The sequence below is a fragment of the Anas acuta genome, chromosome 20 (genome assembly GCF_963932015.1).
Source record: "Anas acuta chromosome 20, bAnaAcu1.1, whole genome shotgun sequence".
NCBI lineage: Eukaryota > Metazoa > Chordata > Aves > Anseriformes > Anatidae > Anas > Anas acuta.
In genome coordinates, this window is record NC_088998.1 from 7,365,474 (window position 1) to 7,384,091 (window position 18,618).

Genomic DNA, 18,618 nt, shown 5'->3' on the forward strand with positions numbered 1-18,618 from the left:
AAGTATTGAAGTCAAGGAAGCATTTTCTATAGATTTTTAATTCTCTTTTATAAGTGATTGAAGCCCTGTTGAAAACATCTTCTTTGAGGGGCTTCTTTCAAGGTTTCCGTGTGAATGGGTTCAGCTTCACAATTTAATGTTGTGACTGCTATGTACAGTGTTTTGTTTAGGTTTTTAAATAAAATAGCAATCAGGCAGTTTTGTTGAGAGCTTTTTGGATCTATGGCTTGTGTATAATACAATGCTCAGGATGGATGGGGAAATGCTCTGTGTTGTTCAGACTCACAGAGGCTGGAGGAGTCTTCTCTGGAGGAACTCGGGGCTCCTGATGTATTTTTATGAAGCAGGTCTTCCCAAGTCAATGTGCTTCTTTCAGATTTTTTTTGAGGCATTTTCGTGTTTTGCAATGCTGCGTAAGATACATCGCTGGTTTTCAGGTTAATGAAGAATGATGGCACATTGAGTGCTTTCAAAGACTTTCCTGAGTGCAGAGTTGCCAGAAATGGAGTGGGAAAGATACCTTCCATCTGTCATTCTTCTACAGGAATCGGCAGTTCAGAAGTGGATGCAGCTGAGCGTTACTTGCTGAGCATCAGAGCAAGGTTAATGAGTACACGGAGAGCGACAGGGGGACACTTATCTCCTAAATGGGGAGGGAGACAAGTTGATTTTGTAGGGTAAGTCCTTAAACAGGGCAGAGAGGAAAGGGGAGCTTCCCCAAAATGTATACTAAAATAAATGAGGTCTGAGCTCAGATCTGAAATCTTGCTGTGTGTCCGTGCAGGGCGTAGCAGGAGAGTGCTCCTTGCGGGGTGCAGGTGTTTGCTGAGGCCCCATAGTCGCTGGTTGCAGTGTTTGGCTGCTTACACCCCTCTCCCACGGTACAGGACTACTGCTGAGCAGCACCCCATCTCCTCCTCTTCCTCCTCCTTTATTCCTCTTCATGTACACACCGTGAATCGTCAGATAAGAACAGAGAAAATGTCAAGGTCTGTGGGCTAGCACTGCCCGCCCCCCTTTTCCCTTATTGCAGTGTCCTAGAGAGATACTATCCCAGGCATAAGTACTTTTTAATTCATCTGATATTAGGTAGCCATTATAAAGCTATAATATTTAGCGAGGCTGCCACAAAGCTTAGTTCTAGATGCTTCATACACTGCAAAATGGAATTATTTAACGTGGATCCTACCAAGTCAGTTCTTGCAGCGTTACAGGTGGTGGTTGGCGTGTGGTTTACAGGGTTTCTTGTTGCCACGCTGCAGCATGATTTTTGATACTTATTTTTTTTTTGGCTTGTTGGCTGGACCCAGTCGAAGGCTGCTGGTTTCTGACAGGGGAAGTACAGCTTCCCTTGGGACAGAGCTGCAGCTTGAGCGGGGTGGTCGTGCGTTATCAGATGGTGAGGTTAAACGCAGAAGCTCTGGGAGGTATTTACCCCAGTAAGAACGGCACCAGGGATGTTTTTATAAACACGCCTTTGTGTCTTTTGGAGCCCAGCTGCCACGAAACGCTAAATCCGCTGCAGAAGTCAGTATGTCACTGAATGGGTTTGACACCGAAAGAGCATGAAGTTAATCAGGCTAAAGCTCTGACAAAGCACCAGGCTTACCCCGACGGAAAGGCAAACGCTCTCTGGACGCGCTGGAGCGTAGCCTGGCCTGACCCGGGGCTGCCAGACCCTGCGCACGTCCTGAGGCCTCGTGGGCTGAAGTTTCTCCTGGCAGACTGCTCCTCGCTTGCCAAATGGACCGAGTGAGCTCCCAAAATATTGCTTATTGTGCCACCAGCTGCAATCAGTATCGATTCACGTTTCGGCTCTGGTCAGCAGGATCGCCAGACGATCGCCCGTTTGTTTTGCAGAGACGTAAATAGCTTTGGCAGTTGTGGTTTTGCTGCTTTGTCAAAACCAACATTAAATCTAAGTACCGTAGAAAGTTATTTCTTATTTATAGATTCCTAAAGTCTCCCTGCCCCATAATGTGGGCAGGGGGCTTTGAAACGTGCTTTTTCACTGGATCGTGGCCTTTGAACGTGTTTGCCCTGTGTCCCCACAACAGGTACGTCCCGCGGGCAGGAGCTCGCTTCTGAAACGTGATGCCCTGCTCTGCATGGGATGTGATAGCCGAGCTGGGAATTCAAGATTTATTCAGTGATAAATGAATTGTTTCAGCATGGAGTGTGAAGAGATGCTGAGATAAGGTTCAACTTTGTCTCTGATAAAATACGGGTCTTGTTTTAGCTCCCTTTACCTATCACCCTCTTTGCTGTATGTTAGCATTAAAGGCGTTTCTTCTCGAAATGCAAGCTGACTTCCTGTATCGGTAAATTGGAAGCTCATTAAAAATTAGAAACTGGTTCTTAGTAGGGCCCACTTTTGGTAATTTCCAGGAACTGCTTAAATACAGCCAGGGTGATTACAAGAAATAAGGTTGCACTGGAGCAAAGAGTTAAGCTCAGCTGTCCCCTTCTTAAGTGGGTTTTCAGACTCATCACCGCATTAGGCAACGTAATACTCGGAAATAGCTGGGAAATAGCTGCTTTTTCTTCAGCACTGAATTAACAAGTAAAATTCTAGCGAGTGTTTCCATGCTAGTGAGGCCTCAAGGCTTCAAAAGGCTTGATTGCGTGGTAGTCAGCATGTATTTCTTCAGATTCCTGCAGTGCTGCTGCTGGCACTTGTACGGATCTGTAAGGGTTTGCCTCTGCACAAGCTCGTTGTTCTCTTATCTTTTAAAAAAAATATATTTTTCTTGTTTTAAAGTCTGGATTTGCTGAGAAGACTGAGGAGAGCTGCAGGTATTTGTAGCCTTCGCTTTGAAACCTGTTATCTGTGGGAGTGATGTGAGCAGGCAGTTTAATTCAGGCAGGGGAGGTAGGACGAAATGGAATTGCCACCAAGAATTGTTTACTGCTGAAGAGCCTTTTAATGTTTATGTGCAGTGGTGTGAAAGATGGACACCTTGCTTAGGCTGCTTAAGCTCCCTGATGTTTCCTGCCACCACGGCCTAGGTATGTGCTAATCCTGCAGCTGACAAAGACGAGGGTTTAGTATTTCCTCTTCCTCCTGGGCTGCTCAGTTCAATTAACATCTCGGTTTCCCTTTGCTGGAGGCGCTGATGTTTCAAATTGTGCTTATAGAAGACTAAAATTTCCTACTGCCTGTAGGCAGGCAATAAAAGCCGTGTTTGTTTGCAGATCCTATCAGGTGCAGAACCGAGGCTGTGGCCTGCAGCTCCTTAACCCTTTGTGGCAGCAGCACTGCAACAGTGCGAGAGACAACGATGACCACATTATGAACAACAGAGCAGAAATGTTGTGGTTATCATGGCTCTCTATCAGCTAGAACAAAACAGCAAAAGTATCATGAAAAGGATCTGCTTTACTCTGGATTCTTCACCTGTAGGCTATTTTTTCCATCACTGAAAATAAGACAGGTAAATGTTTTGCAGAATGGCTTTGCAACTGTTGTTGATTCTCAGGAGCGTTTCAGCCTCACTTGCCAAAAAGGCAGCCTGCGTATGCAAAGCTGTGCTCATTCAGACATTGCAGTCCTAACTTTTGACAACAACCCCTGATGTATTTCTGCTGTACTCGGTTATAAAAGTAATTTGTCTATTTCAGCATCTGAGCCCCGGGGACACGGCGCCAGTCAGGACAGGGAGAAATGAGGAGTTAGCTCATCTCCTAGCGTTCATGGAAAAGAGCTTACATCACATTCTCACCTGGACTGCTGCCCTTAATCTATGGCACTCGCTAAAGAAGGAAATAAAATCGAGCGTGTTTAAGCACATATTTTCCATGTTTTGATCTTACTTCTTGAGCGCAGCCCAGAGGAGCGTGGGGAGTGCCTTTTGGGCAGTGGATAAGGTTACTCCCAAACCTACTAGAAAACAAGGGTTAGCTTTGCAGTTCAGACTGAATGTGTAAAGAGTGTGTAATCAGAGGTCAAAAATAAAATGTCTATAATTAGCAGTGTCCAAAGCAACTGGAAATTGTGTCAGGCAGATCCGAGCCAGCTTTTCTTTTCCATCGCCTAATGAATGGGAGCTGAGGTTTCTCTCCAAGGATGAAAGAAGGCTGAGTAGTTTCCCATTCAAAACTGGTGCTGTGGGACCGATGCGAACTCAGGACTCATTTACTACCTTGTTTTTCAGCTTTTGAACCTGCGGGCAGGTTGTGAGCAATTAGGCTTTTCCCTAAAGCATCTAAAATACCACGGTGGTGCTCGCTGTCCTGGAGAGCGCGGGTGACGACATTTTGTCACCTTGGAGATGGATAAACAGCTCCAGCAACACGGCCTTACAGCTTTTCAGGTCTGAGTTTCAAAGCTAGCAGCCGCCCGGCTGTAACACAAGTCTAGCGAAGATTTTTTCAATGTGGGGAAGAGTCTTAAATATAAAACAAGAAGAGGGGAGGCAGAGTTGAAGCTGGGATGGGCTGCAGGGCTTTTTGCTGGGCCGTGGCAGCAGCTGAATGGAAGGATGTAGCTGTGGCTCACACGCTCCCTGCAGCATGGAGTGACTCAGGTACTGCACACATACTTGAGCCTGCAGGGCTTTATTTTTAGCTGGCTGAATCACTGTCATGACTACAGCCTCATAAAGCCGTGAGACGAGTGGGGATGCCCACGGCCCCCATATTAAGGCATGTTTGGTGAACACAGACTCCCTTGCAACCGTTGTGATTTCTGCGTTCAGAGCTGCTTGCTGAAGTAATGCAGAATCTATGCCCTGTAGCTGGATTCTTTTTTTTTTTTTTTTCCAATTTAAATGTTTAGTTAGCAGCCTCAGTGGTTTTTCTGCACAGACCAGGGTGAGCGTGGACCCCAGCGGTCCTGTTGATGTTGGAGGCCGCTTGACTCTGGTGTTGTTTCAGTGTTGCTGGCACAGGGGAGCCACGAGTCGTGTTACCAGTGCTGTAATCCCATTAGCTCTCTCGGGCTCGCAGGGCTGTGCAAAATCAGTACTTAAATGGGAAATTACCAGCGACTCGCCAGATGCTGCACAAAGGTTTGCTAGTGATTCGGTAACCGGCAGCGTTTCTGCTTGTGAGCTGATAGGGAACCCGTCTGCTGCAGCGACTCTTTCAGATAAAGCAGAGCAGAAGCCCCGACTGCCGCTTATCAATGCATTACAGCATCTTTCAGAAAGAAGTCTTGAAGCTTTGGCGTGCTGGAGGAAACTGAACTAGAGCAGCAAAGTTCCGTTCCCATAAATTCCTTCCTTGTTCAATTCATCGTCGCTTTGTCCTTTTTTTTCCTTTTCTTTTTTTCCTGCAAACCAGTTGGGTAGCTGCAACATTTTCAGCAGCTGACGGATTCCTAGTTTGTGCATCCGCATGCAAGGTGATTCCTCTGCTCTGAAATATTTCAGACTAACAGAGCTAAAAGAGGACGAGGAGGTAACCCCACGAGCTGCTCCAAACTCCCTGCTCAGTGTCTTGCACCCTCTCTTCCTCACTGAAGATTTGCCTCCAAACATGCAGCTGGAAGGAAGAAGAGCCGTACCACTAGCACACCATAAAATTCCTGTCGTTGACTGATCCAATCCTTTCTGCTGCAGTCGGGAAACGTGGCTGAATTGATAAGCTGCCCTGCGAGCCTCCCAATTCCCTTGCAAACACTGCGAGCTCTTTCCACATGAGGTTGCTGCAGCTGGAGATGTCTCATTCATGGTTGCTTAGAAAGAAAAAAAAAAAATCAAAATAAAAATGTGCTCTCTGACAAATAAAAATGTTTTGCTTCCTCTGGAGGCCCCAGAGGGCGGCATAAAAAATAATGAAGGCTGTGAGTCACTGAGCAGAGCCTGGCCAGCTGAGAGGGAACTGAGCCTCCCTTTTCCATAGAAGTTTGTGTGCTGTCATTGCACATCATTAATGCTCGTTGGTTTATGCTCATTCACTGTAATATTGCCAAAAAAGAAAAAAGGGCAGTCGGTCTTTCCGCTTCCAAACGCTGGCTGCTTCAAAGGTGACGTGATGTTAAAGGAAAAGTTTCTCCAGCACTCGAGGGCCATTGTTTGATTCTCAGGCTGCCCCTCCTCTGCCGTTTTCCTCCAAAACCTGGCTGCTCTCCTAGCAAACAAATTCCCTGGAGGGGGCCTTGGAGCAGCTCACGGCCAGCTCCACCTAGGGTACAAAGGTTAGGGTGGGCACGCTTCCTGATTGACACAGGACCCTCCCTTTTTTTTTTCTTTTTTTTCTTTTTGAATCCATTACCACGTCTTTTTTTTGTCTCTGGATAAATTCTCTAACAGAATATTGAAATTCTCTTCTGTCTTCTCTGTGTTCAGGATCTCAGCTCATCCTTTTGAGAGCACGCAGCATTACGCAAGTGCTGCGTATCAGCATCTTTAGGCTTCTAACCCATCCCTAGGACTTCTGAGAAAGGGGGCGTGAAATGAGGCAGAAAGCTGCTGATGGAGAACTGAGCTGTGCGGGGCAGGTGCGAAAGCCAAGAGCGTGCTTGGGGTTCCCCTCCTTTTCTGCTCCTTTCACCCTTGGAGGCCTCGTGCTTCCTCTCCGTCATTGTACACACACGGTGACAGGCTGGGACTTCTTGCCTCAAGAAAGACAGAGATGCCTCCACCACAAAAGGACTGGAAAAGGGCCCCTGCCGTAGCCCTGCCTTGTCCCCACAGCACGCCGATGAGCTTCGGGTCCATCCTTCTGCCAGTTCCTCTGCAGAGGGGCTCAGCTGCTGGAGGATGCTCGAGGAGTTTCTGGTTAGAGCAACATTTCTGCACAGCTCAGAGGCTTTGGGTTTCCTTTATTTGTTCTTATTTTAGTGTTTGCGTTACTGGAGAGCCTTCAGTTAGGGCAAAGGCCCCACAGCTCTGTGTACTTACAAGTGCCCATTAGATAAGCCCTTTGCTTAGAGGGAAGGTGGAAGGAAGGTGGCTGGGAAATCCAGTGATACTCATCTAAGATCTTTACAGATCCATGCTTTGCAGTATATTTTGCATTTACAGTCAGTAACTCGTATCTGTCTGTTGTGAACTGGTTGTCCTCTCGTTTTCCTGGCAGCAAAATTGGGTCCGGAGGGGCAGGAACCCGTTCCCATCGCTGCTGCCTCGTTCGGAGCGCCGCAGCACCAAGTGGGCAGGCTCAGCAGTAAGGTCGTTTTCAACTCGCTCTCATTATTTTTCCCTTTTGCTTCTGAACCCTTAAAGTCCCTGTCAGCGAAGGTTTAGTTGAAGCCTTGCAACTTGCCTTTTGTCTTCCACAAATGATCGAGCTGTGCCCAGGGGAACAAATGCCATTTTAATGGGCATTGTTGTGTAATTCATTACGTAAGTCACCTCTGTGTTCAAAGGACTCGTGGCACAAATGGCAGGAGCGCTTGATTAAAAATGTGCACAATAGCTTCGTTACGACACTGGGAGAGATGTTCTCTGTTATTTTTAATCTGATAGCTTTTAAATATGTGCATCCAGCAGAGACCCAAATGGCCTTTTAGAAGGGAACCATTTGTGGGATAAGATTTTAGACTACTTCGTTCTTTCCAACGAGCCTGGAGAATCAGTGCAAGCTGGGAAATGAACTTTAACCCTTTTTTAAGGTTTTATGTCCTCTAAAGCCTCACGATTTCTGTATGTGAGCAAATAGAGAGAGAAGGTGGAGGGTTTTGTTTTTCAGGTGAGGGATAGCAATGATCCTGTATTCTGTAGTTTAAGAAAAACACTGCATTTTCTGTATATTCAATGCAATGCCAACACCACCCAAGTTGAGCTGTTAAATGGCACATCCATGCAGCTGCAGCCTGCCTGTCATCGAGCAGTGCCGTAGTAACACAAACCTTACCAAGAAGCCCAGAAGCAGACGAGGGGCTTCGCTCGTCCACCTCTGCAAGCTCCCATCAGATGGGGCAGCGCTCGCAGCTCGGGCAGGAGGTGGCCGGGAAAGTCTGCAGTGCCTGAGCTCTGCACGGCGCTGAACTTTCACTTTGACTTCAAAGTAAGTAATACCCTGCCAGGCCAGGCTGGTGGAATTCACCATGAGTGTTTTTGTCTTCATTTTGGTGTTCTTTCAAACCCAAGTGGGAAACAACCACTTTGCCATGGCCACGGTGGTGTAGCCGTTGGGCTTTGACCTGCCAGCCTTCCCCTAAGCACTCCGGTTTCTTCACACGTAAGCTGGTTCATCCCCCTTCCCTCGTGCCCCTTAACCCCATACTGCTTGAAATCTCTGGTTATTCATCCTCAGGCCAAGCTCTCAGCAAACCAACAGGCAGCAGGGCTGCATTGTGGCGGATGGAGCTGCACATCCCTGCCTTCACTTGGTGGGAAGGCCACGTCGAGTTGAGGCATGGAGCAAGGCTTCTCGTGTCTGGTGTGTGTGCCCACCTCGGGGACACGAGCTTTGAGCCCAGCGAGGCCGTGACTCAACAGCTGGAGTGCGTTCAAACCCAGCGGAGCAGGAGCCTCATTAACAGGGAGATGGAATTAGCCGTGAAATGGCTGACGTATGAAAACTCCCGGTCAGAAATAAGACACTCAAATCCGTAGTAAAGTGATTTTGAAGGGATTTTTATTCTCTGGTGTGTGGCAGCAAAGCGTCCAGACATGACATACGAGGGGATGAGAAGTCAGCGGTTCCTTTGAGACAGAAAGGCTTTGATACAGCGTTTTCTTCTTTTTCCCCTATTCCAGTTGAAATCACCACATCCAGCTTATTACCCTGTCTCTTCCCATTCATCTTACCAGTGTTTGGACTTTTCGTAGAAGTACAGGTACCCTACTTCTGCAGCCCAGAAAGGAGAAGGAGGAGCTCAGAAGGTGGTGCTGGAATTCAGTGAAACGCTGCTGGGTATCCATCAACAGGAGAAGGGAGTAGTACAACAGTGATTTTTGATGGGCAGGCTGCCGAGCTCAGGAGCAACCTCAAGGCTGCATTGACAGCCTGCTTCTTGCAGGCTGGCATCAATGTGCAGAGGGACAGGACAAGCATTTTGAGCACTGCTATAGCTCTGACTTCTTCTTCTCTGTGTACGTTATCACGTTATTGGATCAGTGAAGGCAGGCTGTGCTGCTTGGACTTTTCACTGGGCAGACGTAGGACATGTTACATACTTAAATGGGACGTGGTGCACATAAAGTGAGCTTCTCAGAGCAAACCAGTGCAATGGTAACCAGTCTAAGAAGTCTTGCACAGCTGTGTTTTTTGCTTTTTTTCATCTGTAAAAGCTTCGGTCACTTTCACCTTTAATCTAGAATTCATTCTTATTTCAGTGCGACTTCTCTTTTATACCGCTTCATCCAATTTCATTAAAATGCAAATTCTGTTCATAGTGCTTGAATGATGTATCTGCTTGAAAGCCTTAAAGCCCATCACGCTGAATGTCTGTTGGCATTCGGTGAATATCATCACAGGAGCTCCGCAGCTTGGCTCATGAATATCGGAAGAGGGACCAGGGACTGCGGCGTGATTTTGATGTTTGGAAATGGAGAGATTCTGCGCCAGAGTCACTGACTCACTCTGTGCTCTGTTTAGACAAGTTGCTTCACCTTTGCGCCTGCTTCCCATCTGCAGAATAAGGTTAAGACCCAACTGTTTGAGGGTGAAATAGATACGCTTGCAATGTGCTTGGAACACGGAGAGCGCTATTTTAAGTGCTATGTGCAATTGAGTGTAAGAGCATATTGGTTGTGACTCATTTGTTTAACTACAAGTGCATCAGAAACTTATGAGCAGATGAGATCTGGAAAATGCCTATTGTAGATGGAAAGACGGTAGTAAAAAGCTGTGTGAACGTGTGATCGTCGAAGCAGGTCTTCATAGGGCTGTTCACACAATAACCTTTATTATTTCACAAACGTCAGCTGTTTTACTTCATTAGGACTATTTTAGGAAGTTCCCATTCTGCCCCAGCCACTTGTTCCTGTCCTTGCTCTGTTTAGATCTGTGTCCCCTCGGAGCACAGCCATGCAAATGATTCAGCACTGGATGTGGCAGAAAAGTAAAGAGGGCTAAGGGCAGTGGTCAGGCTGCTGTCAGCAGAAGAGAAACTTTCTTCACTGACAGGACGTTGCCTTTTTGAGGTGCCTCACCACGCACTCTTACTGCTTCAACTGCTCGTGTGCTGCCAAAGTTGGGGAGAGGTGTCTGGTGGGAAAGAGAAATGGAAATTGCAGCCTTCTGAAATCTTCCTCCCTTCCTAATTTCTTGTCTCCCCAAGGCTAAATCATCACCGTAAGCAACCGAGGGTTTTGTAGGTACTGAGCATTGTCTTACTCAGACAGTTTGGAGCTCACTGCTGTCCGTGGAGGAGCCAGACACAATTTGTTGTCTTTTCCCTGTAGATTAATTATTGTAATTGCCAGTCCTTTTAAAAATAAAGTCTGAGCCATGACTTCTTTTGGCAAGCACGCATACCTGCACGTGTATAGCAATTCTCACACGACGTACCAAATAAATCCTTTTGTGTTTTTTTTGTGGAGCACGAGAGCATTATCGCAGCAGCCAGGGGCTGTTTTCAGTGGTGACCTTCAACACTGTGGAGCCAGAGAGGTTTTAAAGGTTTGGAGATCCCCTTGAGGATGTAAAGCAATGACGTAAATTGTTGCTAAGTTAGGGTGCCAGCTGCTGCCCGTGATTCTTCAGAGGCCAATTGATACGTCTGGGTTTATCTGCAGTGACCAAGGTTTTTAGTGCCTCCCTCCCCGGTGCATTAAACGGGACTTTATGGTACAAAGAAAACTTGGAGAACCCTGTAAATGGAGAGCAGGTCTGCAGCCAGGCTGGGTTATAAATGGTGCTGATGCAGCTTTCCATTAATAGCACGGCTGAAAAAGTTTGATGCAGAGGAGCCGACTAGCTGGAGTTTTGGCTGCAGTGAAGGTGTTAATAGTAGGGTCTTAACACCCTATCGGGAAAACACGTTTAAAGGGAGACAAGCGCAGGTTCCTTCCCTCAAGCTGTGGTTAGGTAAATTCTGAGTATTAGGAGTGGTGCTCGCGCTGGTGTGGTATTTAGCTGCTGGGTGCTAGGTTTGACTCAGCAGCCTTCTCTGCTTGCAGGCTGCATGCTAACGAGGTGGTGCAGTGCTGCGTCCAGCGGCTCTGCTGCTTTGACTCAGTACGGGCAGCACAGTCAATTCCCAAATAATGCAAAAGAAAAATGAAACGTGCAGCAAAACTGCTTACTTTTCTCGATAATGTAGTTAAAGATAAGTTCAGTTCTGTTGAATTATCTGGGTCACTAGAGAGCAATTTAAACCTTCATTTATTAAAGTGCTGTTTGCTTAAAATACATTTGCAATTGCTCTGTACAAGGCAGCATGGTTTTATTTAGCTTGCTGGCTGAACAGATAAAAATACATTGCAACAGTAAGCCTGCATGTGGCATGACTGCGAACCTTTGAGACTTCTGCTTTCAGATGATCAGAAACCCTTGAAAATTCGATTTACAGAAGCTTTGAGCAGTTCTGTAATTAAGCTTCTTCGGGGATGCACCAGCGCCAAAGTGCTTCCTTCTGTTCTTGTGGTTTGTGCTGGTACTTCTGGTGCGAAATCCACCATGAGTGACAGGGGCTGGTGTTTTTGCTCAGATATTTCATCGAGCCCCAACCAAACAGTGCTACCAAGCGGGTGGAGCTAGGGACCAGCAGCCTGGGAAGGGTGTGAGGTCGGACGGTGCTTTCCTTTCCTGAAGCTGCCTGTGTGGCCGGGGTGGTTCCTGACCCCGCGAGCAGGAGCTCAGGCAGCCCAGGTTCTTCCCCTGCTGTGTCAACAAGCCACTTCATCCCCTTGACTTAGCATCCTCATCTGCGAAAGGACAGTGATTACCTCCTTTGTGAAGTACTCTGGGACCTGCTGGAGATAAGTGCTTTTCAGAGAGGAGTTTTTCCTTCTCTCTCCAAGGCGCAGAGCAATAGCAAGCCTGCTGTTCCTGCCTTGGCACTTCAGCCTTGCTGCCTCCGAGGGGAAGCAGGAAATGGTGGTGATATTGTGGTTGGAAACATAATAAAGAGCCACAATTATTTTTTTTATCCTGTTCCACTCAATAAATTTACATGGTTGCAATGTTTTTCGTAGGCTGGTTTCCCAGATAATGCTGTAGCACAATTTCCCTGTTTTCAGCAACTTCACCCTAATCCAGTAACGCATTTCTGTGTCTTTCTAGATTCTGAGCGTTCCCATCTCTCCTCGTTCACTATGAAGTTGAAGGGCAAGTTTCATTCACCAAAGATAAAGAGGACCCCTTCAAAGAAAGGAAAGCAAGCTGACCTGACAGTGAAAACACCAGAGAAGTCAGCGAACAAAGTAAGCAGATGAAGGACATGTTCTGTTAGCCTTGCTGGTTTCTTGCTTGCTGGTACTCAGTTTATCAAAATCTGCAGCCCTGCTTTCAGCGTGTGACTGTCCCACGCAGAATTCCGCATATGTGTCAGGGAACTTCAGGGTTACTTTACAGTTAGTTACAAACTATGCAATAAGAGATGTATTTTCCTTTTTTGAGATGCTGACGAGACCTCCTTCCATCATTATTGAAACATCTCCTTATGGAATGCAGCTTAATGCCTGACATCCTCCCAGCATGCACACCCTATGATTATTCTTACAGCTTCCAAATGACTGCCTGGTTTTGGGGCGTGATCCTTTAAAAAACCCCAAACCTAGGTGAGCAAATCCTTGAAGCTCGTCCAGAGACGTGCGCAATCTCTGATGACGTTAGCAGGGAGAGTCAACCAGGCGCATTGAAGGAGCAGCTGATTCCAGCACGCTGGTCCTCACGTCCAACATACTTCACGCCCTGTAGGAGCTGAGGGCTGAGCACTCCTTCCCAGCACAAACCTATCAGCGTTATCTCCTCTGCCATTGTGACCTGATTGCGTAGACTGGAGGCTCTCTCCGTAACAGTACTGTTGCAGTCAGTCTTCAAGCATAAATCTAAGCCAAAAGTTAAGAACAGCTGAGGTTATTTATGATAATTCAGGATCTTTCCCAGTTGTTGTTGAAAGCCTCATCCAATGTGCAGCGCCAGACGTGCAAACTTTTCTAGTTTATCTCTGCTGAGGATTGTTGTAGTGCTGTTGCGAGCAGTCAGCGAGATACAGTTATCTTACACTGTGCGATGTGCTTAACACCCAGCGGAATGGCTGCAGGGCTTCCCAGCCCTATTCTGCGCCATCCTAGGGGAGATGATGAGGCTTTGATTTTCCACGCTGTAGTTTGTCCCCCAGGAGGCAACAGATATGCTTTCCAGGGAGCCGAGCACCTTGCTTTGCCCCACTGAACTCCTGCCAAGAAACATAAAAAAAATCTGAGTTCTGTTCGAAGGCTTTTAAGTCCAACAATATTTCAGGACAGTATGTTGAGATCAGTTCAGAGGCATACCATGTAGAACATATTTCTGTTCTGCCAACGTGTTGTATGGTTTTACTGGGAAGTTTTCTCCCAGTGTTCTTTTTATTGATTGATTCACTGAAATGCATGTAGAGGATGCATTGTGTTTTTCCTCTAAATTGATGTTTGATCAAAAATGAAATAAATTTGAATTAAATGCTGTTTTCAAAATGCGATTCTATAGCAAATATGTAGTGGCATGTTAATTAAAAGCAAAGCTTTTGCTTTTCTTTCTTTCCTATAATAAACAGTGTAAGATGGATGACTAATAAAGCATGCTGAATATGTAAAACCTTTTTTTAATGTACAGAATGGGATTTTTTAATTGGAAAATAAAACACTTGAAATAATGTTTATTATTGCAGACAATTATTTAAGCTATATACACTTTGCACTGTGAAATATTGTTGATTCCTGGCTTATTACATATCTATTTTAATAGCCACTGTCCAGCTAATCAGTTAGCTGGAAATAGTCAGCTCATTAGCTTTGTATGGAGGGAGTAGGGAAGAGGATATGCCTGGATTGTCACCAGGGTCTCTCACTTGTGTACAAAGATTGGTTGATAAATAGGAGATTTTGTGTCAGAAGACACTCTTGGTACGCTAAATAATCATCCTTTCCTCCCTCTTGAGTGCTAGGTGCTATTTTTATACTCCTGAAGTAGCTAATCACTCTAGAAATAGCAATACTAAAAATTAATGTAAAATCACTACGTGTAACCTGAAGATTATGCTCAGTGCGCACACACCTCTTCTCCTCTTCCCCTTTGTACCTCTACGTGGGGAAAATAAAGGGATTTTTTTCCAGACCCTCCTTTTTTGGGCCATGTCTTTGATTCTTATCTGAGGGCATACTGGAGGAACAGTAGTGTCCTTCAACACTACATACAAAGTTATAATAGGATTTTCACTGCCAAACTGCAGGGAAAAAAATGGACTTTTCCTGCTTTTATAAGCAGTTGCATTCCATACGGCTCACTGTAACCCTTCTGTATGTCATCCCCGATGCATTTGTAATGTTTTTTTTAAGGGAAACCTTTCAAAATCAGGCAGAAATACCTAACCGTGTCAAACAGGCAGGGAAGTGGGGAGGAGATGCTGCTTTGCCTGAACATTACATTTATCTCATTTAATTCCCCAAAGGCTCATTGCTGAATCCCACATGGCTCCCACAGTTACTGCTCTGTCGTGGCGATAAGTTAGCTACTGAGGCAAGTTCATCTCTGCTGGGGAATTAAACAAGAGATCATCCCGGGTTTTCTCACCGACCCAGAAGGATTCCCTCCCACGTTTACTTTGGCTTTAGGGGCACACTGCAATGTTTGGTGGAAGATCTTGGTATCATTACCCTTGTGAGATACTCCCATCCCGCTGGATTACTGTTCCCGTTTCTAGGGTTATTGCTGTTATTCTCAGGCCTTGGTGAGCCTGAACAGCGCTGAACACCAGAAACTTCAGCCTCAAACATAAATACACGTTGATTTTGCTGAGCTCTGGAACAGAAGCTGCAGTTCTGAGTGGGGTATGCCGGCTTTTTGTATGATTACATGTGTGTGTGTATTCACGCATACCTATGAGGCCTTTGGACCTCAGAAGGGGATTCATAAAAAGCACTCCTCTAGGCTTGCTAACAAAAAAGCTAGCAGGAAAGTCATGAAAAATGGGCTGTCCCCCGAGCAGCGTCCGGTGGCTGGAGTTGCACTCCTTGATGCGCTCAGCAGAAAGCTTTGTGTTTCCACTTGTCGTTCGCAGCCATGAGCTATCAAGAGCCAGGCCCATCCCTGCTATGCTCTAGGAGAGTGTTTAAGCTATTAAGTCGCAAGCCTTTCTGCAGGAAACAGTTGTTGAATGAATGCATAAACATTAATCAGAGCAGGAACTGCAATCCCCATTTTTTCACTTCTGGTTGAGAGCTCTGACCACTGGCCCACAGTCAGGCAGCTCATGGACCATACAGGCTCTCCCATCCCTCAAGTCTGCAGTCATTTCACACGGAGTGCCTCGCCATATCCTGGAATGGGCTGTGCAGTGGTGAGGGCACACACCTGAAGAATGGGAGATGGGCTTTTTGACATCAGCAGCTTGCCAGGATGCTCCTCAGCAGTGGAGTTCAGGCGACTTGGAGCAGGGATTGAGGTGCCTGGTGAGCATCATCATCAGAAGCTGAGGCATCAGCAGAGTTTGGGCACTTCCCAGAAGAGATGGAACATGACAGAGTGGCTTGCAGGTCTTGGATTTGGACTTGGGCTTCTAAAATCAGAGCTAGATGGGACTTAACGATTAATGCTTTTATGGAACTGGCCCCAAATTACTGACCAATGCTGCCTATAAATTGTTCTTCCTTAAACCTTTCAGGCTGCTGGCCTGATTTTGGAGAAAAGCAGCATTTTAACAGCTGACAAGAGTATGGGGAGCACACAATGCCCATAAGTCATTAATTCTTGAGGCTGAATTTACTGAAGAGATAATGGATGAAACCTGACTCTGCTAAGCTCTCGGCTCCTTTCCTAGCAGTGTTCAGTAGTTAATTTAAATCTCACTTAGGAACTACTTGTGGCACTAGAAGTCCTCCAGGCACACTCTGTTAAACTTTTAAAATATATATCCCTGTCCAGATTGCCATTAGGATATCATATATCATTTATGAATTTCTTTTTTTAGTGTTGGCAATGGCACGGAGGTTGGTGACCACAGCTCAGCTTTATTCCAATGAATTTTTGTCTTCTTTAGCATTCCCTCACCGATGCCAAAACTTGGCTTTCACAGTCTGTCCTGTGGAAAGTGTGCGAGTTCCCTTGTTACAGCAGCAGCACAAAATGAATTAGACTGGAGATTGGAAAGGAGGTTTTTATTTGGAAATGGAGAGACAAGACTGTAGCCTTGTTTCAAACGAGTAGGCAGATAGCAATCAGCTGAACTACTCAGGATGATAAAGGTGAACACCATACGTGTCACTGTCAGGGTTGGAGGCATCTTGTCGGGATTGTTTTGGAGTTTGAGATTTGTACAGGTTCTTTTCAGGAGGACAGCTTTATTAAAACAGGTAGTCGCTGCCTCTTGTCTTTCATTATCATTACTTATCGGCACTTAGTATAGTTTTTTCTTTCACTCTCCCAGTTCGGTGCGTTGGTTTCAAAGTAATGCCCTAGAAGTCATCAGTAGTGTGAATCTTAGCCAAAAACTGATCTCGATTAGCCTTCAATTTGGAACGTGCATCTTGTAATTCAGAAAGTCAAAATGTTGGTTCAATTTTGCACTTACTATTTTCTTGAAAGAGTAAGAATTAAATTGGAAGTGTTTGTGGTGGAAGGGGTTTTCTCCAGTCTTCTGAAGCAGAGTATTTCTCTTGAGTTTTCTCTGGTAAGTTAAAGTAACTTTGCCCTTCAAAATGCTGAGGTTTTATTATTTCTCTGCCTTTCTTCTCTAGAACGTATCATGGCTAGAGGAAAAGGAGAAGGAGGTTGTCAGTGCATTGCGCTACTTTAAGACTATTGTGGACAAAATGGCAATTGATAAGAAAGTTCTAGAGATGCTGCCAGGTTCAGCAAGCAAAGTGCTGGAAGCCATCCTACCCTTGGTGCAGACTGATCCACGCATCCAACAAAGGTAAGTTCCCTTCTTTGGTTTTGGAAATATGACAAATCTGCAAGCTTCTTTGTTTCTTAAGTCTGAAGAATTATATCACACAGGAGACAGAAAAAATGCTGTAGTAGCTAATAAATTGACTACAATTTTTATTAATTATGCAGTAGTTTTCAAACACAATTTAAAAGCAAACTCCCTGCTGTGAAGAAGCCCATGCTATGGAAAGGTAAAACGAGTTAGAATGGATTCAGAGAGGAGAAAAGACTGATTCTTACTAGCTATCTTATTCTCCTCTAAATTCTGTACGGTTTCTGAAGTCCATGTAGTATGCTAAAAGCTAGCAAAGTCCAATAGCTTCTACCTGAAAAACAGCTTATCTTCAGGGTAATCCCTTTCTGAGTTCACTTTATCCGTCCCAATATTAGAGAAGTCAGCCTGTACTGTTTGCTGCTTTGGTTTTGAATTTACTGGACCAGATACAGAACAGAAGTAAACAGATGTACTTCAGCAGATTAGCCAGTTCAAGTTCATTCCTGTGTGCTCTCAACAGATTATTTATAGGTTTGCTCTGATGCCTACTGTATTATGTTTTAACCAGTTAGGCAATGAGTTTGAAGCCAGAAAAGATGTAGAAATTTGCCAAAACAAAGCTCAGCGTGCATTATAAGAATCTGTGGAGTCATCAAGCCACGGAGATACAGCTGCTGTTCATAGATGCTGGAGCAATTGATTTAAACAAAGCAAGCAAACATCGCTGAATAATAAAGAATGAGCAGAACTAGCACACGCACACAAAAGCACAAAATTAAGCAAGAAATGCACAGATTTTTGGTTTCTGAATCCTGCCAGTTTTTGCGCTGTTCCCGTTTGTTTTCCCAGTAAGCATCTCCAAATTTCTTGTTCGAGATGTTTATTTCAGTTCTGATGCGGGAAGGGTTTATGGTATGGCTAAGACAGCTAGCTGGAGGGTGCTGATATTTCATAAACAGATGCTTAGTGCTTTTTGGTCCTAATGTAGAGGGCCTGGTTTTCTGTGACAGTACAAATGGAAGGACACAATGGGTGGCTAAGAGCTGTGGCTGGGACAGGAGATGTGCAATTTAGGTTAGGTTTGTAGAAGTACAAAGAGCAATAGCTGTTAGAATTGGAGCATTCACCAGGCTTCTGGGTTCAGGCACAGAAGTTTCTTCCCTTGCTATCAGGTTTCCCGCAGTCATTAAATTTCTGACAAGCACCTGCTTTCACTTAATAAAAAAAAGAACAAACTTTCCCCTTACATCAGGAGAACATGTAAAATGTCAGCAAATATTTTTAGGATAGATAGAAAATGTCATCTTTGTAGTCACTCGCTTTGATTTGTGTATCTTCTGGGTGTTTGCTGGGCGATCTTTTCTTCCAATAATATATTTGGAAATAAATACCAACTACATGGTCTTTAGCAGCAGCAGCAGCAATATTGCAGATGGTTCTGTTCTTCAAATCCCTTACAACCTCTCTCTTAGTAGTGTAGCCTCGACAGTTGGATATCCTCAGTTAGCCCATGAGCAAAACTTTTGTAGCTAGTTGTCAGTGGAGCAGTCTGTACTCTCTGGAAATGACATGCATTACAGCACGGATCCTGTGTGTACGTTCTGCCTTGTTTGACTTCACAGATTAAAAGAGGATTTGACATTCTCAAAAAGCCATGT

At 45.3% G+C, this 18,618-nt stretch overlaps 1 protein-coding gene across 12 annotated transcripts in view; it reads left to right on the plus strand.

The window, feature by feature from the left end:
• The window catches only part of RAPGEF1 (Rap guanine nucleotide exchange factor 1), an 86,679-nt gene that overhangs the window by 20,625 nt on the left and 47,436 nt on the right, over nucleotides 1-18,618 (plus strand). For all 12 annotated transcript variants that reach the window (XM_068656687.1, XM_068656684.1, XM_068656685.1 and 9 more), the window contains 2 exons: nucleotides 12,121-12,260; nucleotides 16,773-16,951. In XM_068656687.1, the coding sequence (XP_068512788.1) occupies nucleotides 12,121-12,260; nucleotides 16,773-16,951 (319 nt within the window). The remainder of the gene's footprint in view (nucleotides 1-12,120; nucleotides 12,261-16,772; nucleotides 16,952-18,618) is intronic.